Source organism: Castor canadensis, chromosome 8 (assembly GCF_047511655.1).
Source record: "Castor canadensis chromosome 8, mCasCan1.hap1v2, whole genome shotgun sequence".
In the NCBI taxonomy this organism is placed as follows: Eukaryota; Metazoa; Chordata; class Mammalia; order Rodentia; family Castoridae; genus Castor; species Castor canadensis.
Genome location: NC_133393.1, coordinates 150298239 through 150323855, shown reverse-complemented (window position 1 = coordinate 150323855; position 25617 = coordinate 150298239). Strand labels below are relative to the sequence as shown.

General features: G+C 43.0%; 1 protein-coding gene and 1 non-coding gene across 3 annotated transcripts; both read right to left on the bottom strand.

Moving 5' to 3' along the window:
• Positions 1-1022: 1022 nt before the first annotated feature.
• Adsl (adenylosuccinate lyase) lies at positions 1023-17288 on the bottom strand. 2 transcript variants are annotated; one of them, XM_074084548.1, is made up of 13 exons: positions 17080-17288; positions 14086-14289; positions 12050-12094; positions 11506-11585; positions 8328-8499; positions 8081-8127; positions 7430-7520; positions 6703-6772; positions 6409-6556; positions 4190-4280; positions 3319-3408; positions 2421-2597; positions 1023-1141 (listed from the first exon to the last, which is right to left on the bottom strand). In XM_074084548.1, exons 1-13 carry the CDS (start codon positions 17230-17232, stop codon positions 1055-1057), a joined length of 1455 nt encoding a protein of 484 aa, XP_073940649.1. In that variant the 5' UTR covers positions 17233-17288; the 3' UTR covers positions 1023-1054. The 2 variants fall into 2 exon arrangements, with proteins under 2 accessions (XP_073940649.1, XP_073940650.1); XM_074084549.1 differs by lacking the exon at positions 17080-17288 and adding an exon at positions 15936-17009.
• Positions 6125-6261, bottom strand: LOC141410596 (small nucleolar RNA SNORA2/SNORA34 family). Its single transcript, XR_012435433.1, has one exon. It is a non-coding gene; the product is annotated as a small nucleolar RNA SNORA2/SNORA34 family (small nucleolar RNA).
• Positions 17289-25617: the final 8329 nt, after the last annotated feature.

The following is a 25617-nucleotide window of genomic DNA, read 5'->3' as shown; positions in this document are numbered from 1 at the left end:
GGTTATTCTCCTAGTTTAATGTAAATCTGACAAACTGCAAATCTGACAAAAGCATTCTCCATTTTATACACTGAAAAAGTATGTACTGGAGATAGGACTAATGTGCAGTCTTTCCAGTTGGGTAATACGTAACTCAATGTTCCTTGGCTATAGTGGGTTCGATGAGCTACCAATCCATATAAGAATTAGAGTGTCAGGGCTGGGGGCATGGCTCCAGTGGTAAAATGCCTGTCTCACAAGCATGAGGACCTGAGTTCAAACCCCAGCACAAAAAAAAAAAAAAAAAAAAAAGTGTCAGATGCTGTGAGGAAATCATTATTTACTATAGCTATGAATTTTATTAATCTAGCCAAAAATAACCAAAAATAAAGGTATCTTACCACACCACATCACTGAATCCACTTATTTTGATAGTTTTAAGTTGAATCCACCTCAGAAGACCAGGAATTTCTAGCTACCTCACAATCAATAGAACAAATCATAAGAAGTCCCTGACTTAGGGTGATTCAACTTACAATTTATCAACTTTGTGATAGTGGGACCATGTACCCATATAACCACTGTTTTTCATTTTCAGTACAGCATTTAATAAATTACATGACAATCAACACTTTGCTGTCCATGATTTTTTTCCCCCAAGTGTAGGTGAACATGTGTTTTGAGAACTTTTAGGGTAGGCTAAGCTAACCTAGAATATTTGATAGGTGGGGTGTATTAAATTTATGTTGCGATTCTCATAACCTCGCTGAAAAGTTGAGAAACATCTGTAGACTTGAGGCAGCTGGAAAGCATGCCTTGAAAGGTAGAAAGCAAGTATGAGCTGTTTATGTGTGGGTTTGAGTCACTATGAAGAATGGAGTCAACAACAATGGTCTTTGTTTCTGCATTGTAGCCCTGAGCAACATGAAAACACCATGGAAAAAGAAAAGCACTGTGAAAAGAAAAGGCAGCAATTCTTGAGGTAAAATTTAGGCACCACAGTAATACTATTTGCATGCCCCCAAAATAAAGTTAACAAATCATCAGTGATTTTTCATTTAATTTTCTTCCAATTCTACAAACATAATTCTGCTTTCACCTTCATCACACTTTCATATGGTTTTAACAGGGGATATACCTCCTCTTCTAAGAATCTTTGTACCTACCAAAGAGGAAAGAAAACATAAGAAAATGTTAAGGGAATACTTTTTTCAGTATCAGTTGGTATCACTGAGACCCAATTTGATAAAGCTTTTGAGCATCTACTTTCTTCAACTGCCAACTGGAAATATCTCCCTAGACACAGGCACTTTAACTCACTACATCAACATAGATTGTCCTCCCCATTAACAAGTTCAGCCTGTGTTCTCTTGAGTTGGTCGTACCATTTCCAACCAGGCACCCATGCTGAAATTGTCACAGTCTTCCTTTCTCCTCCCTAGCCCCATTCAACCAGTCACCCAAGTGACTAATCGATTAGTCTCTTCCTCCCCTTGTCTATATGGACCACCAATGCTTTGGTTTATTGCTTGGCTATGTGCAGTGGCTTCTTTATTGGTCTTCCTATCTCCAGTTTGAAGTCTTTTCAAATCCAAGTCTTATCTAACACATCAGTGATTCAAATATAAATAACAAACTCCTGTCTTTAATTTCAACTCTTATAACTAATTCTTAGGCACTTGACAACTTACTATAGTTGCTCTCACGTTAGAGGTCTCAACTTGCCATCTCTCCTCTAAGCCTGGTATCACTAGGCTAACTCCTAATTGTGAGCTCTGATGTGATGTCTTCCTAAGGAGTTTTTGCTCATTTCTACTACACTCTCCCTTGAAAGAGATGTTTTGTCCTTTGTGATCCCACCAAAAGACATGCTTCCCTCAATTTCCACATGTACTCCTTGGTATTATAATGATCTATTACAAATTTTAGCTCCCTGAAGAAAAACATTTTGTAACTTAAATTCTCAGAATTAAAACTGAATACACAGTTTGAACTCCTAAGGTTTGTTTTTTTTTTGGGGGGGGGTGGTGGTGGGAGAGAGGTAGAGCAAGATATGGGATCAAACCCAGGGCCTCACCAATGCTAGGCAAGTACTCTACAACTGAACTAAATCCCCAGCCCAGTTAAGGTTTTCAAATTAACCCTTCTAGCCATTAAGGCAAAGAGAAAGTGACAAAACACCTTACTGATGAACACTTGTGCACTTAGCACTATGCCAAGTATTTCAACCTTTATACCACTGTGAGGTAAGAGAATGAAGAGAAATACATGGGGAAATACTTAAGGGCACTCAAACAGCCAAATCTGATTTCTACCTCGCTCCGTTCCATACTTCCCATAAAGGAGAAGCATCACAGACAGCATCTGCTGTCTGTAAGCAAGCAGTGTAGAAAGAGGGCCCCTGGGGAAGACTACTTAGAAGTGTTCTGATGGGTGCCTACCTGCTGGGGTGCACGACCAGTAAAAGAAGAAGGATCCAGTAAATGCTCCAACTGGGAGTGAATGGGACTGAAGTAGGCATCTGCCTGGATGCGCTCTATAAGGTCATTATCACCTCCTTCCTGTTTAACCACAGCAGCTGCTTGCTGGGAAAGCACTCTGATTTTCTCATGGCAATCCTGGGGACACAGTACAGTGTTAGCTCATGACTGACAGACAGGGTGTTTCCTTAAACAGTGATCAGATACTTTACAACCAAACCTCTCTAGGCTGAGGTGGTTCCTATCTGACCCCATCAGGATCTTAAATCTTAACTCTGGGATAACATCTTACTCAGATGACTGCTCCTCTTCTAGAAAACCTAATGAACCATTTGTTCCTTTTCTTTGGCAGCACTGAAATTTGAACTCAGGGCTTCACATGAACCATTTATTCTTTCTTCCTGATCACCTAACTCCTTCACTTTTTCTGTAAGTGACTTTTAAAAAATCGAGGTCAACACAATCACCTTGCAAAGGTGGCAGATTATGGTCATTACTCTGTAACAATACCATAACTGGAGATAATGAAAGAAATGCTTTCCTTCACTGGACATATGTGGCTCACACACCTGTAATCCTAGCTACCTGGGATGCAGAGATCAGGAGGAACACAGTTCAAGGTCAGACAAGGCAAATAATTCTGAAGACCCTATCTCTAAAATACCCCAAACACAGGGCTGATGGAGTGGCTCAAGTGACAGAGTGCCTGCTTAGCAAGCCTGAGGCCCTGAGTTCAAACCCTACTACTGCTAAAAAAAACCAAAAAAACAAAAAACTCTTTCCTTTATCCATCCGTCTTCAGAGAGGAGAGGGCACAACTAAAGTGTACAAATGATCCAGGAGTACAAGGGCTACACACCTGCCGGTTACCTCCAGCTTTGACCATTGCCACGATAATGTTCTCTGTGGCCATGAAAGGCAGCTCTTGCCGAATGTGCCGCTCAATCACCTACAAAAGAAAACATAAAAGGCCAAGACAGAGGGCTCGAGTCATAAAGCCTCGCACCACAGGATACCAACTATGTCAAGCAAAATACATATGAACTACTATTATTTAGCGTAATGAGTTATTTTATTTGTTACTGTATTTTTTATTTTTCTTACAAATCCAGAGATTTAATTTAAAAAAAAAATATATATATTGGGGGCCGGAGGCTTGGCTCAAGTGGTAGAGTATATGCCTAACAGGTATAAGGTATAAGGCCCTGAGTTCAAACCTCAGTACTGGAAAAAAAAAGGGAGTATTGTATAAGTAAACGTTCCAAAGCTACTTCGTAAGAACTCTTAAGCCTCAAGCTTGCTAAATTTAGTCACCCAGCCTCAAGAACTGAATGTACTAGGGAAATGAACCTACAGCACATAGCACTTGCCTGGCATACAAAAGGCACTGGGTTCCATCCCCAGCACTGCAAAGACAAACAAAACCCAAAAGACAGAGATGAACCTATCTGTCTCTGGCACTTAAAACCAGGCAAATGGTGCCACCTACTCGGTCTAGTCACTGTGAGCTAGGTTCATGCTGCTGAATGGCTCAAGGCGATTCAAAGTACTCTTTTTCCTTGTTCTGTGAATGCCACAGAACCAGTTCCCTAGAACTCATGTTCCATGTTAGAGTCAAGGATGAGTTCCAGGTAGAACTCCCACTGAGCCAGCATATAGTCACTCCAGAGCATGCCACTTCCCACATCCTAGTCCCTCCCTAATACTTGAGTATTATCAATGTCTCTTACTTTGGGGTATACCACCAATCCTTCAGAAATGTTCTGCAATGTATTCAATATAGTATCTGCGGTGAGAAATGCTTCAGCCAAACAGATCCGTCTGCAAAACAAACAGCTATTTGGTTATCCTTTAAACAAGTCATTTCAGATATATGCAGGATCTGCCCCAAGAAGCTGCCCTACTGACTTCTCATGCCACATGCACTCTCTGGACAGTTTCTTCTTTACCCACTCCAACATCCTCATGATCCTTAAACCTTGCCTCCTTGTTACTTATCCAAGTGCAAGAACTTATACCTAGACAAGAGCTCCGCCTGGTTGACACAGGTACTTCAAACTTCAACTGAATTCATCCATTTTTTCTCACCAACTTCTGCTCACGATCACAAACCCGCTCTCTCTCCCTGGTGGCCCCTGCTTCAGTAAATGGCAGTAGCATTCCAGTCACCTGGTTCTTTAAACTCACTCTAATCAACCACCAAGACTGACCAGTCTGCCTCTGCCTCCTATTTTTGGTGGGACTGGGTTTTGAACTCAGAGCTTCATGCTTGCAAAGCAGACATTCTTATCACTTGAGTCATGCCTCCAGCCCATTTTGTTCATTATTTTGAATATGGGGGTCTCTTGAACTATTTGCCTGGGCTGGCCATGGACTGTGATCCTCCCGCTCTCAGCCTCCCAATGCCTCTGACTCTTTCTATACTTTTTCCTCTCCATTTACTGAGCCAATGTAGACTCAGAGTTCTGAAATAGTCTCCTAACTGTTCAGACTGGGTCCATGAACCCCATATAACTCACTCTAAATTACTGCTAGGGGCTTTTGTGAGCAAATTGAATTAGGTCATACTCTGCTTTAAAAAAAAAAAAAAAAAAGTACCCTGTATTTAAGGGTTTGGCATTCATGGATTCAACCAACTGTGGACCAACAATTGCACTGGCATTGAACATACAGATTTTTTTTTTCTATTTGGTATTGTAGCAATACAGTATCACAACTATTTACATTGTATTAGGTATTACAAGTCATCTAGATACACTCTGAAGTCTGTGAGAGGATATATGTACACTATATGCAATTACTACACCATTTTACATGAGAGATTTGAACACCTAGATTTTGATAATGGTGGGGGTCCCTCTCCCCCACAAATATTAAGGGAAATGGTACTTAATGACTGACTTATGAGTACACATGATTTATTTCCATGGATAAGCCCTGGACTGTACACAGATCCCAGTGAGCTAGCCAGCTATATATCATTTTCCACTCAAGAAATACCAAGCCGGACATGTGGTGCATACTTATAATCCCAGCACTGGGGAGGCTGAGGTAGGAGGATCATGACATCCAGGTCAGCCTAAGCTAATAGCAAGACCCTGTCAAAAAGAAAAGAAAAACCTAGCCATCTCCTTATGACTAGTGAAGAAGTCAAAATCCCAGCTACTCAGGAGGCAGAGATCACAAGGATGTGGCTTGAAGCCAGCCCAAGCATTTTAAATAGTTCATGAGACTATCTTGAAAATACCCAACACAAAATAAGGCTGGCAGAATGGTTCAAGTGACAGACATCTACCTGCCTTTAGAGCAGAATCTAAACTCCTTTTGGGGGGCCTGCCTGTATGGCCCTCCATAAACTGGGTACTACCTGTAATCATGTCCTGCCATAATGACTCCATTCCCTAGCACTGTTAGTAACTTGCCGTTTTTTTTCTCCTGCCTTTGTACACACTCTTTTTTTTTGCACTCAGGGCCTTGACCCACTCCACCAGCCCATTTTTATTATTTTTTTTTTTGTGATGGGTCTTTTCAAGATAGGTGCTTATGAACTATTTTCCCGGGCTGGCTTCGAACTGCAATCTTCCTGATCTCTGCCTCCTGAGCAGCTAGAATTATAGGCATGAACTACCAGCTCCTGCCACCTCTTTTTTTTTTTCCTCCTAACCAAATGTTTCTTTCTAATGAATTGACCATTACATTTCCGAAGTTCTGAAATGGCCAACAGACCACAGAAAGACATTTCTTTAGGCTCCTGCTTGAAACCAACAGTTTCAGCAAACTGGTGGCCTTGATTTAGAGCCATCTTTTATGGTTTTGCCTTTTTGCTAGACTTGAGACCCCGTGGAGATAAAGAGAGAATGCAGAGATGCTCAAATATGTTCTCCAGTTTCCAGTCCACCTCTCAGTCCTCTTTTCATTGTGCTGTATGTGATATCCCCATTCCACTGACCGGTTGGCACTATCATCCAGTGTGCGTTCAAACCACTGCACAGAAGCGGTCTGCAGTGGGTCCATGATTAGGGTCATCAGGTGCCGGGCAAGGCTACAGCAACGCTCCGAGCGCATGGGGTTCCGCTTGTATGGCATCGCACTTGAGCCTGCTCACGTAAGAGGACAAGATGCAAAGGCAGAAAGACTTCTAGGGACAGCAAGGCTCAAGCATGCCGCTGATGAGCTCTCAGCACATGTCCACACACCTCTCCAGTAGCTCTGTAGTACTTCCAGGTCTCCACCTAACACTCACCAATCTGCTGTTTTTCAAAGGGTTCCTCCATCTCCTTGAGGTTCGCCAGGAGGCGTATGTCTGTACAAATCTGGAGAAGCATGAGAACAGGAATCATCCCACACACTTGGTGTGCAAAAAGAGGGGTCAGACTAGACCCCCCTATGGATCATCCTAGGAAATGAGCTCCTAGGATGTGGAATCACTGAGCTTGATGCCAGCATATCCTGCCCAAGAGTTCCTAGACCTATAGAGTATACACTATACACAGGCTCCTCTGCTCCTGAACGGCTAGGATGACAAAGTCAAGGATCACAAAAACACTTTTCAGAAACACTGTGTAAAACAGCCAAAGATTTGGCACACATCTGTAATCCTAGCACTTGGGAGGCTTAGGCAGGAGGACCTCAAGTATGGGGCCAGCCTGGGCTATACAGGGAACCAACTTAAAAATAAAAGGCATCATGGAAAGACAAAAGGAAGATCAATTTTTAATATACTTTTCAACAAGAAAGAAAGTTTACAGCTCTGGGAATAATGCAGAGCTAGAGGTGTGGCTCAAGTGGTAAGAATCCTGCCCAAAGAGAATGCAGAAACTAGTCTTTTTATTTCATACACCTTAAGGGCTCTCCTCACAGGTCCCAAATTGCTATAATTAACGTATGACTGAGGTACGATTTAGGCTGATTTGGTCTGTCTGTGGTCCTCAAAAGTTCCCATTCTCCATGCCATAAGTTGCCACTCTCACCTTATGCACAGACGCCCCCAAGCTAGCCAGCACAGATAGCACCCCGATGTCCACTTTTCGTGTATAAGTCTGTCCTGAGATGATGAAAGCCCTAGAAATAAAAATATTTATGTTAAAATATATCAAAATGTGACCGTCAAGCAAAGAAAATCGATCCTAAACAAGAGCTTGGTCTTTCAACCAACTGGTAACTCACTCCTGGAATAAACTTTTTTCACCCCTTCTATTAATTATCAGGAAGCTGCCCCACCCCATCCCACCCTCACCTGAGGAGGAAATCTAGTCTAGAGTGCCCACGTCTTTCCATAGTTCAATGAAGTGCCTTGGAAAAGCCGCAGTGGTAGAGCCTGGTAAACCTCAAAGGAAATGGTTAGATTTAAACTCACTCACTTGAGGACTTCAGGAATGAAACAGAATAGCAAAACTGTACTGGCTATTCTGAAGAAACTGAAGTAAATAGTTTCCTTTTCTTATAGATTGTAAGAAAGTAGAATTCAGACCATTAGGAAAATAAAACCTAATCGAGAGATGGAAGGAAATGGGTAGAAAAACAAAGAAAGACAAGACAAAATAAGTTACTGTCAAATCTAGAGGTACACGAACGCAGGCCTGTCATCAATTTAATACAGAGGTATTTTCCCATGTCCTTACCTCTTAAATCCTGCCTTTTCTGTCACCATTTTGTCCAACTGTTCCACCTTGGAGACAGAAAAACACATCTCTATAAAAATCCAATTGTCTAGTAACAGATTATTTCAAGTGGTCATCCTGTCCAGACCCTGGCCCTCTACCCTCCTTCCAGCCCATTCTGGGATCAGTTTCTCTTACCATCTAGCCAAAGTCTTGTCTTGGGCTAACACTGTTAAGTTGATGTGTCTCCCTGTCACTCTCTAAATACCTTTTGGTGATCTCCCTCGAAGAGCTGCAGAAAGCTGGCCTGAGTGCCAGTGGTGCCCTTCACTCCCCGGAAGCGCAGGTCATCACGAACACGCTTCAAGTTCTGGAGGTCCATACAAAGATCTTGAATCCAAAGACAGCAGCGTTTTCCAACTGTGGTCAGCTGAGCAGGCCTGAAAATAAACCAAAAAGAACATTTAAGGCTCAAGTAGTAGAGCACCTGCCTAGCAAGTGCAAGGCCCTCAGTTCAAACACTAATACTGAGGCTGGTGAAGTGCCTGTGTAGCAAGCATAAGGCCCACAGTTCAAACCCCAGTACTGCCCCACCCACACCCCAAAAAAGCTTTTTTTCAGTCAGGTGTCACATACACACCTATAATTCCAGCACTCGAGACACCTGAGGCAGAGGATTCCAAGTTCAAGGCCAGTCTGGGCTACATAGCGAGAACCTGTCGGGGGGGTGAGGAGAGAGCACCCCCTCCCAATCTTTATGCAGTGCTGGGGATCAAACCCAGGGCCTTACACACATTCTAAGCAAATATTCTACCACTGATTATATCCCTAGCCTCAACAGGTATTTTAATGTAAAGCCAGGGACAAAGTTTTGTTCATGGTTATATCCCCACATGTTGATGGAAATACATCACTCATGTAACACCATTTCCCACATACGTAATATGTTCTTTATACTGAAAATACAACGGTGACTAAAACACACTAATTCCCTGTTCAGTGGAGCTTACAGTAGTATAAACAAGTTCATAAAGACAAAAAAAAAAGGATAACTATTGATATTTTGAATGCTAAAAAAAAAAGAAGAAATTGGAGCAAGTTTTTCTAGGTTGACAGTAAAGGACTGGCCTTTGTGAGGAGCCAAGATCTGATGAGCAGCCAGTCATGCTACGGAGAAACCCCCAAAATATTCAATACGCAAAGGATGCTGACATAATCACTAATGGCTTTGTTTCTAGTCTGAAGCCTAAATCAATTCACTGACAGTCTACTTCTCAACATAAAACACAATTATAAACATATTATAAGCTGTGATATTCAAGTTATAATAGATAACCTAGATTGCAAATGGAATTTTCTTCCTCTTAGGCTAATGATACTGATAGCTGGCAACATCAAGGCCTATCATTACTGTCTGTAGGAGGCACTTCAATAACAAGCTGCAACATATCCCCAAATCAATCTCATGGCAGAGCACCTGCCTAGCAAGCATGAGGCCCTGAGATTCGAACTACAATACCATTAAAAATAAAAATCTCACGGTAGTTTTTCTTGCTAACAGATTATTGGCAAAAGCAAAGAAAGATTAATTTGCATGGACTTGTTCAAGGCAACATAATTCAATAGCCACAAATTGGAAATAAGCCAAATGCTCATCAACTAATGAATGGATAAACAAAGTGTGGTATGTAAAAATACTAAAAACCATTAAATTTTTTTCGGTGGGCCTACAATTTGAAGCCTTAGGACTTCACACTTGCAGAGTAGGTGCTCTACTGCTGAGCCACACCTCCAGTCCTAAATTGTACATTTTTAAAAGGATGAATTTTATGACATATGAATTATACCATGGTAAAGCTTTTTAACTGCACAGACTAACATACTGAGGCAATGTCTACGTATCCATACCATTTCCTGTTCCTAATATCTGCTAACTATGGCAGCCAATGCCTCTCATTACACCACCTCCAGAAGAACATTGAAATGCCTCTGCCTTTCTGAGCATCCTCTTTCAGACACAGGAGAGAACGATAAGCTGAAGAGATGAAGCCAGCAGTGCAGGGAAGCCAGTATAGAAAACAACATCTGTCACAGTCAAGACACACATATTGTACAGTGACTCCTTCACATGAACAATTTCTTCAGGTTTCTACTACCAGTGACATAGGCCCCAATTTTAAGGAAACTGAAGTTCAACAGACAAATTATGAAGTGGTGTTCTTGCTACGTAACATATCTCATCAAAATAAGGCAGATGCTAATTCATCAGTACTCCTGTCACTAGCATTCCAAAGATGACATAATCAGCTTTTTCAAAGGGCTTTATTCATTTATCATAAAAATGTTTGCACATCTTAAAAATCAAAACTACAGAGTGGGTAGAGTGGCTCAAGTGTGAGAACGCCTGCCTACCAAGCATGAGGTCCTGAGTTCAAACTCTAGTATCCCTCCCCCCCCAAAAAAAAAACAGGAAAAAGTTTAACTACCCTATTATGTCATAAACCAGGTAATCCTGTATTTACATCATGATGATCCTTCAATCTTTGCGCAGTTCATAAACTGTCTTTTTTCCCGAATCATTAATCTAAGCATATTTCTACCTTCAGTCTTAGGCGCAATACTGTAATAGTTGCAATTATTCCAACCTGTGGATGTACTGTAACTTATTTATTCTCTTCTCAGTCTTAAGAGTTTCCAGTACTTACTATAAAATTGTAACAAAGATCTTGGTGCATAATAATATTCCCATAATTTGCATTATTTCCTTAGACTAGATTCTCAAGAAAGGAATTGACAAAAAAGGAGTGTGAAGGGCTGGAGGCATGGCTTAAGCTGTAGAGCACGTCTCATAAGCATCAAGCCCTGAGTTCAAACCCTGGTACAGCCACCCTCCCCACAAAAATATGACTACTTTAAGGTTCTTGGTATATACTCATACATATTTCCCAAATGAACTGTTGATTTAGTCTCATCAATATAGCTTTTTTGTTTTTTCTTCATATCAGACAGGTGAGCACTCAGTCATCATGCTTATGAACCAAAAAAAAGAATCAGTATAGATTTTCTGATGTGGAGATGGGGTCTTTACTGTGTTGTTCAGCCTTGTCTACAACTCAGGGATAGCTCAAGCTATCCTCTAATCTCAGCCTGAGCAGCTAGCTAGAACGAGGCACACACAGTCAGTATATCCCGTCCCGTCACGGTTCCCCTCTCCACTCCCCAGTACTGGGCACTGAACTATGGGCTTCAAGCATGCTAGGCAACCACTACCTAGCCCTCAGTATAACTTCTAAGGTGGGTGTCTGGCTTGTTTCTCCTGAGTATACCAAATTTTAGCTGCTTATGTTTTGAGATTCTTCACCTCAAGTTTACTGTGGAAAAGGAAGAACTAAAAGCCACATGCACATAAATAAGTCCAGTTCCCAAGAAGTTATCTAATCACTTACTGGAAATGTGTGAAACCTAAGGTAGGTAGATCAGCTCGTTCCCTAGCAAAGTCGGCGAGCCGAGAGATCACTCTGGCAAGCTAAAAGACAAGTCACATGGTGGAAAGAGTGTGAATTCACAGACAGTCAATTACATAATCAGAAACTAAACTTTTAGACAAATTTACATAAAATTAGGGCTCATAAAAGGCAGCATCCTCATCACCCAGAATGCCCTAATCAGAGTTAATAACAACCCATATTCAAAAATTGCATCAATTATTTACAAAGTTAAACCATTTTAAGACCATTGCAGAACAGGAGAAAATCATACGTAATACTGACCCATACATTCTAGCAAGACACACTTCCATCTTTTTAAAAAGACTTCACTTGTAGAGTTTTAACCCAAGAAAAGACAATTAGTTCCACAAATCAGGTATTGGGTCATTCATCTGAGAAAATGATAATCTATGTAAACACTGTGTTAATTTATTCATAATTGGAGCCCATCTCCTATTACCGGGACTCTAGACCTGGTAGAAAAATTTTTCCAACCTCTTACCTTTGGCAAAAGCAGATCAAATGCATTTCTGAGAATAATCAGGTCCTGCAAAGGAAAATTCAAGTCTTAAAACAGTTTGGTCAAATGGTATTATTACACAATGCTTTCTGGCCATCATAGCTGGGTTTCTCAGTAAGCAGCCTATTTTGTCTCTAGCAAACCACTATGTGTTCTGTTCTGATTACTGTTTCAAAAGCACAACTTACAGCAACAGTAGTGGGATCCACAAGCAACAAACTATGCTCATTAAATCCGAAGTATATGGTATCTAAAACAACTGTGAATGTGCAAGTCCACAAGGCTTTTATATTCCCAGAGTGGCTGAATCTCTCTCATGTGGTATATTCCATTAGTTTCCTCCCTTTTTCTTAATCTACATTTGCTAACAAGTGAAGGCATGAACTAGAACATCAAGGCTTAAGAAACTTAAAGTTGCTCTTTTTTTCCTTTTCAGTGCTAGGGAATCAAACCCTAGCCTTATACACACAAGGCTCTAGCCTTGTACACACTAGGCAGTGCGCTACCACTGAGCTACATCCCCAGCCCATCAGGATGTCCTTGAGTGAGGTAAGAGATGTTAACTATTTTGGGCAATGCCAACACATGCTTGTATATGAGAATTATTGAGATCAACTGGGTATTTTGAGAAGAATTTCCAAGTAAAAGGATTATTCTTCCATTATCTAACACACAACACTTTTACCTGTGTACTACTTAAAAAAAAAAAAAAAAGAGCCTCCTGTGGTGGCACATGCCTGCAGTCCCAACTACTCAAGAGGGGGATGTGGGAAAATCACTTGAGCTCATGACTTCAAAACCAGCTTGGTGGCTAGGTGCCAGTGGCTCATACCTATAATCCTAGCTACTCAGGAGACAGAAAGCAGGATGACTGTGGTTCAAAGCCAGCCCGGGCAAATAGTTCTGCGGGACCCTATCTCGATAAAACCCTTTATGAAAAAGGGCTGGTGCATAGGGGCTCAAGGTATAGGCCCTGAGTTCAAGCCCCAATGTCACAAAAACAAAAAAAATACACCAGCTTGGTCAATATAGCAAACCGTAAGACTCTGTCACAAAAGAAAAAAAAGTGAGAGACTAAAAAAAAAAATTGTAAACAACAACTTAAGTTACTGGCTTCTTGAATTTGAAGTTTATCTAGTCCCACAGGTGCAGTAGGATTAAGTGCTAGAGTTGCTGTACCTGGGCTTGTATCCTGTTTTTGAGACAGTGTTTCCCTAATTTGCCAAGACTGGTCTCAAACTTTTGGAGTTAAGTCATCCTCTTACTCCAGCATCAGTAACTGACAATACATGTGTGCATTGTGCCCAGCTTGCACAGCTCATACCCTTTCTAGTTGTATAATCATGGCTACTTCTTCAATCACTTTTTGTTTTCTCATACTTAGAAACAGGGATATAAAGCCAGATCCAATGGACTATATATTCTATGATTCCATTTATGTGAAATCTCTATAAGGTACGAAACTATAGAAAAATCAGGTAAGGGGTCTGGGACAGGAGGCAAAAGTAGGGACTGATTACAAGTAGACAGAAGAGAACTTCCTGAGGGTGCAGGATATACTCTATTTATTACTGGCAGTACTGGGATTCAAACTCAGGGCTTTGCACTTGCTAGGCAGGTGATTTACCACTTGAGCCACACCCTTAACGCAGAGGGATATACTCTAAAAGTGGAGTGTGATGAAGATAAAACTCAGTAAAAGCTGTTTAAAAATGGAAATAACAGCACCTATGTCTTCTGGTGGCTGTGAAGAATAAATGAATATGCATACAGTGCTCAGAACAGTGCTGGCCACCTAATACATCTCAGGAAAATGACTGCTATTACTCTTCCAAGTTCTACTCAGAGACACTAATTAAGAGTTTCATTTAACAATTATAAGGCAGTCTTTCTTTCTACTCAGAAGCCACAACAAAATTATAAAAGCCTTTGGAAGTAAGAATCCTTTGAAATATTTATGTAAAATTTATAAATGGCATTATAAAGAATGAGTCGATATAAACAACACGGGTTCCTACTGTATTGTCTCCAACATAACAGGAGGTGGCTCCAAGATGAATAATGCCTGCAGCTTTTGGACAGCAGTGGCCAAACGTGTGCACGTGAGCCATCACGTCATGTCGTAACTGCCTCTCTTCTTCAGATGCCATCTTGAAGTCAATGTTGTCCAGGTTTGATTTCATCTCCTGGATTTGTTCATCTGTGATAGGCAAACCCAATGTCTGCAGAAAAGGCAAAATAAAATCAAATGACCTTAGTGTTACAACCATTTGAAGTGACACTGAAAAACATACTAACATTTATGCCGTAAGGCAATTTGGGTTTTGTTTTTTTCTCCCGGTGGGGCTGCGGTTTGTACTCAGGTCTTCACACTTCCAAAGCAGGCGATCTACCACTTGAGCAGATACTCACACCTCAAGCCAATTCTAATTAAAAACGGAAAATATTCCGTTTCTCAATGAATCATGGAAACTTTGATATATCAAACAATATAACCCTAGTCTTGACTGTTCTCTCTCTCTACCTCCACTTAACTCACTGCCTCCCATATTCTGTCTCTGAGCTCAGATGTCATTTTTTTGGATACGTCTCCCCTGACTTCAACGTAAAACATCCATCTGTTCCACTCTATCCCTTCAGCCTGGTTTTATTTAGAACACTAATCACTGATATTTTAACATAATTATTAGTTTACCTGCCCCTCCACATTGTATACTCCACGAGGAGAACTTTATTTATTAATGTTTAGTGCTTGGAACAGAAGTACCCAGAGTGTGACAGCTTTACATTTGACCTAGATGGATTTAGTCATAGAGAAACCAAAATTAGGAATTCTGTAAAGATGGCCCCACAATCCCAGCACTAGGGAGGGTGAGGCAGAAGGATAAATTCAAGGCCAGCCTAGGCTATATAGTGAGACCCTATCTCAATAAAAGACCCCCCCCCAAAAAAAATCTATAGAGTTTTGTCAGCAAATTCAGTCTCAACTGAAAGCAATTTCAGGGGATTCTGATGAGAAAATAAAAACATCAACATCTTAAATTTACCCATGACTGGAAAATTTAGGGGCTAGCAAAACAAGCATGGCAGTCCACAGGCAACTCAGAACCCCAGGTCCAAGGGCTAAACATATACACTGGTGAAATTACTCAAATCTCACTTGAAACATAGGAGTCTTGCGTCTTAGACTTGTACTGTCCAAGATGGCAGCCACTAGCTACATTTCAATTTAAGTTAACTAATTTATTAAAAGTAAAACGTCTCAGGGTGTAGCTCAGTTGTAAAGCACTTGCCTAGCAATACTACATACTACTATTCTGAGCCAATATTAAGTTTCTCTATGCCTCCACTGAAACAGGCACAGTAATAATATTTACCCTACATGACTGTTTTGAGGATTGATAAACTATTATATGAAGTCTTTTTCGTTTCTTCAGGGGAAAAACACACAGAACTTATTAAAAGCCTAAAAACATAGGAGTATTAGACTCTTATGTAAAGTCTTAAAACAGTGCTTGCAATATAGAAGGTACTATAAAAATGCCAACTACATCATATCACTTCATGTTTTGAAGCATAGCAATGCGGCTGGGAAGAGAGTCTAGGATAAATTTGGGGAGTTTAGTACCAGAGTCTTAGGCACTACTTATCGTTTTCTAGGACACTGCCACCTTGCTTGTTGTGGCACTTTTCTCTGAAACTTGAGAAGAAACATGACAGGTCTCTTGAATCACCTTCAATTTCCTTGACCTTCTCTGGGCAGCCTCTCCTCCTCCCCGCCCCCGAAGTGTTTCTAAAACTGTTGGGTTGAGTCGCTGTACAAAACGCGCCGATAAGAGAAATCATAAATCCGGTGTCATAACCCTACCCAGATCCTCCCTTCTCAGACGCAAAGCGCAGCACAGTGCAATTCAAACAGTGGTCTAGAAATCAGGTTCCAGGGGGTATGAAAATATCGCGAGATGTCTTAGGTGCTGAACTGGGCTTGGCGCAGCGAAAGGTAGCGAGGAGTTCGCTTACTGTCCTCTAAGCTCTCCTTTCCGCCGTACGTGATAAATTTTACCTGGAAAGAAATGCAGAACTGGCTTGTGCTTGTCTGCTTCAGCCTTCTGGCATGTGAGATGGCAGCTAGTGCCGTACGACTTTCCTCCATTTCAAGCCTTGATTTGAAGGGCACGCCTTTCAACCACGCCATGACTTCAGGAGCGCTCCTGGTCATGGCCAAGCTGATTTTTAGCACAGAGTTCTCTCGAATATATACAAGTCTCTCCTATTTTTGCCTTTGTTAAAATGACCCCCAGGGTATGGATTTAAACTTTGTGTCAGTGTAATTTGCTTTTTTTGTGACTGGATTTTACCTTAATTTCCCCCACAAGTCTGGCTTCCAATAGAAGTAAAATTTCCTTCCTTACTTACAGGCAAACTGCCTGTAAACATTACTTTGCAATCTCCTAAAGATTGTGGAACACTAAAATCTTGAATTTCTCCAGCAACTCCACAATCTGGGATTAAGAGGAAAGAAAATTCTGGGTTGAAAAACAGGAAAAAAAAAAATAGAAATCGGGTTCCAGCGCTGTCGCTAACTTCACCAGGCACTGTGGAAACCAAGCGGCTAAGCGCTCAGCTCAAGCTCTGGAGTGAGCCCTGGTTCAAGTCCCAGCTCCGCTCTTAAAAGCTGGGTGGCCTGGGGCAAAACGCGCTCTCCAGGCTCGCTTTTTCCCCCTGCTATGCAGGCAAAGCAACATCAAGCCCATGGCACGCGACAGCGCTCCCGCTCAATGGCCAGGCTGAATCCACGTCACCAATCCTCCGGGACAGAAAGCACGGGCAGCAACAAGTGCTGTTCCCGGGCCTCCTGCCCTCGTGTTAATGGGGCCGCAGACACTAGCGACAGGGAACACCTGCCGAAAATAGCTCAGTCGCTGCTCCCGGACTGCAAGCCCACGCTCGGCGCCATGCCCGGCACGTGCTGAGGCGGGGCCGCCCCCCCTACCCGGCTCTCAGCCCGTTACCTGCTCGGCCTCCGCCAACCACAGCCAGAGCTGCCGCCACGTCCGGAATTTGTACCTGTCGCTAAACACGAAGCACATTTCCGGGCTGGCATAGCGGGAGGCAAGCGGTGAGCGGTAGCAGTCGGGACCTCCACTATCGCCTCCCGCCGCCATCCCCAACTCACAGCAGCGGACAAGCTGGGCAAGAGCGGAAGCGGAAGTCTAGGTGACGGGAGGGCGGGGCATCTCCCAGTGGGGCGGGACTTCCTCCGCTGCTCCCGCCTCCGGGGTTGCAGGTGGCCCCAGGGCTTGGCTGTTTCATGATGGGCGCTGCAGTCTTTTTCTTCGTTTACAAGAATGATTAGCCAGACGCTGTTGGCTTACGCCTGTAACCGTAGCCACTCAGAGAGAATCGCGGTCCAAAGACAGCCCAGAGAAATAGTGCCTAAGAACCTATTGTGAAAATACCAACCACAAAAAAGGGCTGGCAGAGTGACTTAAGTGGTACGGCGCTTGCCTAGCAAGCATGAGGGCCTGAATTTAACCCTTATTAGCGCCAAAAAAAGCATAATTAGTACTTCATAAATTACAGAGCCGCTCTGAGCCTCCTCAATTTTTCCATCTGAAAAAGGCATATTAAGACCTGCCTTTGCACATATGAATATAATAAAAGAAGAAGAAACCCGCCTTTAAGACTGTGGGGCCGCAGCTGTGCACTTTAGTGGATGTCTATAATCCCAGCAGTCAGGAGGGCAAGACAGGATCATCACAGAGCTCTCAGCCAACCTGAGCTACAAAAAAAAAAAAAAAAAATTGGTGTCTGATATACTTAGTAGACAAATAATAGGAACTTAGAACTCTTTTTGCTTTTAAAAAAAAGAAACTACTTTCTTGGGCCCACAAGTTAAGTAAAAGCAGGTATTTTGCATCTGTCTTCTTTGCTCAGAATTCCTTTGCTCAGAGGCATTCTTTTGTGCAGTCACCTGGGATTCTGGTGGACTGACAGATAAACAAACATTTTGTGATTAGTTGAATCTACCTCCCAGGCTACTTCCTACATAGTTATGACTCTCTTTATGGATATTGCTTGCCTGACCAATCCTGAGAGAGTGATCTGCTGGACCACACTCCACCCTTTTTTTTTTTTTTTTGGTACTGGGGCCTCACGCTTGCTAGGCAGACACTTTACCACTTGAGCCACTCCACCAGCCCTTTTATGTGTTGAGTATTTTCAAGATAGGGTCTTGTGAACTATTTGCCTGAGGCTGGCTTCAAACCTCGATCCTCTTGATCTCTGCCTCCTGAGTAGCTAGGATTTAGGATTACAGGACTGAGCCTGGCTGGACCCACCTTTGAACAGTCCTTCTTAATTATATATACCTCTTCCCTTCTGCCCCAATTCTTCATTTATTTAAACCTAGACTTCAAGTCAGTCCCCCCAGTGGTGGCTGAAGTGTTTACTCTACCCTTCACTAACACTGGTCTCTTTAATTGGTGTGTTGGGACTCTTGGAATGCCAGCTTTTGCCCTAAACCCAGGTAACAGGCCCTACACATTTGTTGTTGTTAATTATATTGCTGCCCAAATGAAGATCCCAAAGGGAGAATGGTTCTATTGCATACCAAATGAGTCCACTGAGCCAAGCTGCAATAGAAATGGATTTCAAAGGCTGGCAGAGTGGCTCAGGTGGTACAGCACCTGCCTAACAAGCATGGAGCCCTGAGTTCAAACTCAAGTACTGCCAAAAAAAAAAAGTCCTACCAAAAAAAGGGCTGGCAGAGTGGCTCAAGCAATAAGACCACCTGCCTAGCAATCATGAGGCCTTGAGTTCAACCCCCATGCCACCAAAAGTAAATAAATAAATAGAAATAGATTTGATCCTGTGCTTTTATAACAGGTACTTAAACTGCTTTTGCTGAAAAGCACTGACTCCTTACCGGAGCCTGTGAATTAAGGGCAGAAGAAAAGCTTGCCTCCCTGCCATTCACTTTGCAATCATCTTGGAATCCAGGAAGGACAGGACTGGTTGGTAACATCTTTATGATGAGAGACAGAAACTACCACCAAACAACAGTGAACCTGGAAGGACAGACCATTCCCCAAACAGAAGGCCCCCCCAAAAGAGGACAATCACCTGGAGCTTCAGTAATTACCAGCATTTGGAGCAGAAGTAATCTCAGATTTCTTCCCTCAAGTGATGACAGGAATCCTTAGAGAACAAGGACTGAGTCAATCAGTCCCCACCTGACCAATCCTGAGACAATGAGCTGCCAGACCACCTATTGCCACCTCTGACCTGCAGAGTACACCTGTGTCTGTGATTGTTTAATAATTACGCAGGTGTCTGCGTGCACTCATGGGGGAAGGCAGATAAATGAAAAGAAAAAAAAATTGTACATACCTTTCACTCCTGCCCTCTTTGTCTATTTAAAGCAAAAGTTCATGCCTGACCAGGCACCGGTGGCTTACACCTGTAATCCTAGCTACTTGGGCAGCAGAGATCAGGAGGATTGGAATTCAAAGCCAGCCTCAGGCAAATACTTTGCAAGACCCTATCTTGAAAATACTCAACACATAAAAGGGCTGGTGGAGTGGCTCAAGTGGTAGAGGGTCTGCCTAGCAAGTGTGAGGTCCTGAGTTCAAGCCCCACTACCAACAACAAAAAAAAAAAGTTCATGTCTGTATATGCTGAAGATGAACTGAAGTGCTGTCTTCCAAACCTCCTTCCTCTGCCCACCACCATGTCTCTTTGGTGTATAAGGACCAATGGTCAGATCTGACATGTTGGAATCCCAGGAGTTTAGGCTTTGGACCTTCCATATGAGGGAACTGAGAGAAGCCGGGTGAATTTCTGAGTCACCTAGCCAGGAGGTTGAGCTGGCCTTAAGACCCAGATCCTCCCCACTTAGAAGCTACACTCACACTCAATGCCCAGGTCACATACCGTCCTTCCACCCCTTCCTGGAACACCTGTTTTCTTACTACCTCCATAAGACCCAGTCAAGAAAATGTTCCAGTGGTCTCACTCTCTCCTCTGGTGGCCAATAATTACAAAACCATTACTGTTTGTGGAGGTCTTCTCAAGCATCAGACGCTGCCTAAGCGCTTTACACAGGTGAAATCATTTAATCTTTGTGACAATCTTGGGTTGCTCCAGTTATTAAATGAGATAATACAAGTAAAGTGCTTGGCACAGAGTAAGTGCTCAGTAAACGCTACCCATTCTTATGGTCCTTGTGCAGGTGACAAACAAAAGCAGAAGAAGATCGTATGTCTGCTTGACTCTTGCAGTAAGGAAGCACTAAGCACTAAATGCAGGTGGAAAGAATCCAGATGATTTTTTTTTTTTTTGATAGCACTGGGGTTTGAACTTGGGACCTCACACTTATGAGGCAGGCACTCTCCCACTTGAGCCACTCTGCCAGCCTATTTTTGTGTTCAGTATTTTTGAGATAGGTCTCTCAAACTATTTACCCAGGCTTACTTCAGGCTGTGATTCTCCTGATCTCTGCCTCCTGAATAGTCACGATTACAGGTGGGGGCTCCTGGTACCCAGCCAAGATACCTAGGCTTTGAACTGTTTTCGAGTTCCCCCATAAACCTTGACCTTCTCAGGAGAATTCCATTTTGAATTCCCAGCTTGTTTGCTGAGGTGAACTCCCCTTTCCCAATAACCATGTTTCAGGAACATTAAAAGTTACTGATTACATCTTGAGGTTTGACAATGGCTCTCTTCTTTGACAGTCACTTCATACTGTCACCTTTCTATTTCTGCTTTCACTTATTCACAAGTTCACTCAAAAACCTACAAACCACCCTGCCAGTGTCTCATTCCCAACTCCTTACTTTCTTAGGTGCCAGGTGACCTCCTGGCCTCTTATAGACTATTGAAAATCTCACCTGAATTCAGTGTTGGCTGACTTCCCCATTGACAGCAAACTCAATAGAGGTAGAGATTGTGTGTGTCTTAGTTACCTCTGTGTAGCCCAGCACTGAATCTGGCATAGTAGATGTACTCAATAAATACTGGCTGAATAAATGCTGTCTCAAAGAGTCTAGCCCAGCGGGAGAAATAGGACCACAACAGCCATGATCTGGACCCTGAACTATTTTTTTTTTTGCAGTACTGGGGCTTGAACTTGGGGCCTACACCAACTCAGCCACTCCACCAACCCTTTTTTGTGAAAAGTTTTTTTTGGATAGGGTCTCACGGAACTATTTGCCCAGGCTAGCTTTGAACCACAATCCTCCTGATCTCTGCCTCCTGAGTGGCCAGAGCCACTGGCACCTGGCTCTGACCTACTACTGACCTACTGACCTACTCTGACCTACTCTGAACTACTTCTTCCCTCAACCTCTCTCACAAGTCCTTCAGGGTCCTCATTCCCTGGCTCCTTCATGTCTCCACCTGGGATCCAGAATTAGTAGTCAAGATTGACTGTAGCACCAGTCTCAAGGAACTGGTGCTAGCAGGGAAGCCTACCAGTTACCTGCTCTCATTTCTGAAGATGGGGATAGAGGGCAGAGATTATTCTGAAAAGATGAAGGATTTGATCCTGTGCTTGCCCACTCTGTGGAGTGCTTGGAGCTGTCATTGCTCTGACATACTGTGGTATATTAACTGTTCTCTCCACTTGGAACTTTGAAGGGTCACCTAGTTCCTCAGCCTTCCAGCCCTTTCTCCTGCCTCTGCTGTTACTCTCCATCCCCTCAAAATAGGAGTTTTCTACCTCCAGTCTTCTGTGTTCATTCAGGAAAAGGATCCTGCTCCTTCAATTATTCCATCTTCACTTGCCCGTATCTCTGTAACATGTTTAACCAGCCATTTCTGGCACCACTGTGTATTCACTCTGTTACTTTTGGCACTTCGGTCTTCTCTCCCGCTCAATGTTGCAGATGATCCCAAGAGTATAGTGCAGTGTGTTGGCAAGAAGAGGGGCTAACTCCCTAGCTTACTCACGACCTGGAACTCCTAGGCTCAACCAAGTTGTCCCCATCCCTGCCTTAGTCCTTAGCACTGCACACAACTTCCGTCCTCCCCCTTTCTCTAAATCACGCTCGCATTGATCAGAAATATCTTCCTCTAACAGACTAATCAAAAGGACTTGTTTCTTGGGCTGGTGGAGTAAGTCAAGTGGTAGAGCACTTGCCTAGTAAACACAAGGCCAAGTTCAAACGTCTGTACCGCAAAAAAACAAAAAATTATTTAAAAGGCCCTGTTTTTCAATGTATGCGCTTGCCTGTATCTGCATAACGCAGCATTAATAAAGTGTGTGTGAAATAGACAGGAATATAGCTGGGAGCAAAACTTCCTGTTGTATATCTTTATGCTGATTTTTTGCACCAAATAGTTTTTTTTTTTTTTTTTAATTCATGCATTCATCTCTCCTGGCTGGTGGGAGTATATGGCAATGTGGCTTTTCAGACAACCTTCCTTCTTCCTGCTTTGACAGCTAACCTGTGCAGATCCCTCTCCCTTCCTAACCGCTTTATCAGTCTCTCTCCCTACCTTCCTTTTGTTACTCCTGGAAAAGTGGTGGGAGGTTCCCAGAGATTTAACCTACCTCTCCACTCCTGGGAAACCACTGGCACAGCTGTAAGGCTTACCTTCTGAGCTGGAGGGGCCTCCAAAGGGCTGGTTGTTTGCTCTTGAAACATTGCCCAGACACTTCCACCTGGCTGTCACTGTTACTTGACTCAACATCGTAAATTAGAGCTATACTTCTCTTTCTCTCATTACTGAATTCAATGAACAGATTTGTTTTCTCTTTTGTATCTGTTTTTATTTCAGGCTTTTAAAAACCTTGTTTCTGAAATAAGTCTTTTTAAAAACGTCATTAATATACGATAGCTATACAAGGGGTAAAATAAAGTCTTGATGTAAACTCATGTTACCTATTGGGATCGTTTATTCCACAATGTCCCCACGACAGTGTCAGGTCTTGTACTAGGCTCTGTGTTGCAATGAGGCTGGAGTGGCGAGGACAAAGGTGAGACCAGAGGGAAGTGAGTGGGAGAAAGTAGGTGGAGACCAGATATTGAAACCCTTGTTGGAAGTAAGGACAGCTGAGCTTTATTCTAACCAATGGGAAGCCACCACAGAGCTTTGCATTGAAAGATGATCTCATCAGATTTGCGTTTTGTGAAGTATCATCCTGGTTATTATGAAGAGACTGGAGTGGAAGGAAAAAGCTAGAAGGGATGGGGGCAGGGGAACTGGAGGTGAGAAAACAGTCGGGCAAATGCAATGATAAGAACTAATGGTGTAGTAGGTGGTTTAGCATGGACAAGGGCCAAAAAAAGGAAGAAAAAAAGATTAAGAGGTACAATAGAGTCAGGCTGGTGATGATTACTTCCAGGGAGCAGAGGAGGCAGAGAAGGATGCTCCCAGGTCTTTAGATGCTATTATTGGATAACTGGCGCTTGAACTCAGGGCCTTCAACTTGAGCCACTCCACCAGCCCTATTTTTGTGAAGGGTTTTTCGAGAAAGGGTCTCGAGAACTATTTGCCTGGGCTGGCTTTGAACCACAATCCTCCTGATCTCTGCCTCCTGAGTAAGTAGTTAGGATTACAGGCGTGAACCATCAGCCCCCAGCATCCATGATGCTCTTGATTTCTGCCTCCTGTAACTAGTATTACAGGCATGAACCACTGGTGCCCAGCCATTCAGTAGATGATTATATCTATATCTATATATATTAGATAATTTATATATCTATGTATCTAACTATCTATCTACATAATATCTGAAGCACAATGGTTAAGGGTTAGAAATATAAATTTAGAAGCCATTAACATATAGATGACTAATCAACTGATGGTGGTGGTGCAAGCCTGTGATTCTAGTGCTCTGAAGGCATCGGCAGATTTCAAGTTGGACGCCAGTCTGAGTTATGTAGTAAGACACTGTCGTCTTCCCCCAACCTCCTAAAAAAGCCCAAACACTGTGGTGTAGCTTAGTAGTACAATGCTTGCCTAGCATATGCAAGGTCCTGAGTTTGATCTCCAGCACTAGGGAAAAAAAAAAAAAAAGAACGATAGGGATTTTAACCATTAGAGTTGGTGAACAAAGAATTGTTTTGTTTTTTTTTTTTGGTAGGGGGGTGCCATTGGGGTTTGAATCCAGGGCCTCACGCTTGTGATGCAGGTGCTCTACCACCTAAGCCATGCCCCCAGCCCAAGAATTTTGTTTTTTTTTTTGATGCTTACATTCCACTGAGGAAGAAAGAGTACAACTTCAAAGACTGGTAAGTTCTATGAAGAAAACAGAGCAAGACAAAAGCATAGAATACCTTAGTGTGGACTGGGGTGGGTAGGACAGGGTAATAGGGGAGGCCTGAAATTTGGACAGAGACTAGGCCAACATGCAGAGAACAGAGCATTGCAGGCAGGGGACACAAGTGTAAGTTTGAGGTGGGCATGAGCCAGAGGGCATTAGGAAAAAGGAGGAGTAAGGGGGCTGGTGGGAGTTGACTTCGGGGTACACAAGAGTGGGAGCAATTTACATGGGACTTGTGAACAATGGAGTTTGCATCTTAGGCATTAAGAGAAACCACTGGGGGACAGGGACTCACACAAGTTATGGCTGCTCTGCAGAGAACAGTCTAGAGAGAGGTTGAGGAGGGGAGGAGGGCAGATGACTAGGATGTGGCTGAAGTGATCAGGTGGGCACAGAAGGTGGTGGACCTAAGAGTGGGTGGTGGTAAGATATGTGAGTTTTGAGGATACACACGGAGTGTGGAACTGCAGGAAGACTTTCTGGTGGAGGCCAGGCACAGGAGGTGTGGATTTGAACAACTGGTGAGCTGAGATGGGAAAGAAGGGTGGAGTAGGCGATTTGACCAGGAGGGTGGATTTTTATCCATTATACTTAGAAATATACAGGCTATTGATAGGCAGGAGACCAGAAAGGTCAGGGTTGGGGACACAATTTGGGCAGGACGTTGTATTTAAAAACTTGGGGTGGAGTGGCTCAAGTGATAAGAGCACTTGCCTAGGAAGCCTGTGAGGCCCTGAGTTTGAGCTCTAGTACCACCAAACCAAACCAAACCAAACCAAACCAAACAAAAACAGAAAGCAAACAAAAAAACAAACAAAACAAAACTTGGGGCTGGATGAAATCATCAAAGGGGAGTGACATGTCTAGAAAACAGAAAATCTTGGTTAGAGCCCAAGGGTGTTGCAAATTTAGGGTTCAATTCCAGGAAAAATGAGAGTAAGAGAAAAGGCCAGCTAGGTGGGCAGCACTGTCTAAGCTTTCAGTTTGGTGAAGGTAAAGAAAGGCAGTCTGGGCATGGAAGAAACCCAAGGGCTCAAGGGTGGCTCGGGGGTGAAAGTACAAGAGGCTGGCTGGCTGAGGAACTCCCAGCAGAAGGAAAGAAGGATTTGTGGTGTCGAAGGTGACTTTAGAGCTTTCAGTGGAGTAACAGGGCAGGAACTAGGTGAAAAGAGGCAGAGGGCAGAAGGCTTGTGGAGTTAAGAGAGGCAATGGCTGGCATGTGGTTCACAGAGGGCTGTGCCACGGATGGGCTTGAGCATGCTGGACTGGAGGATGTCTT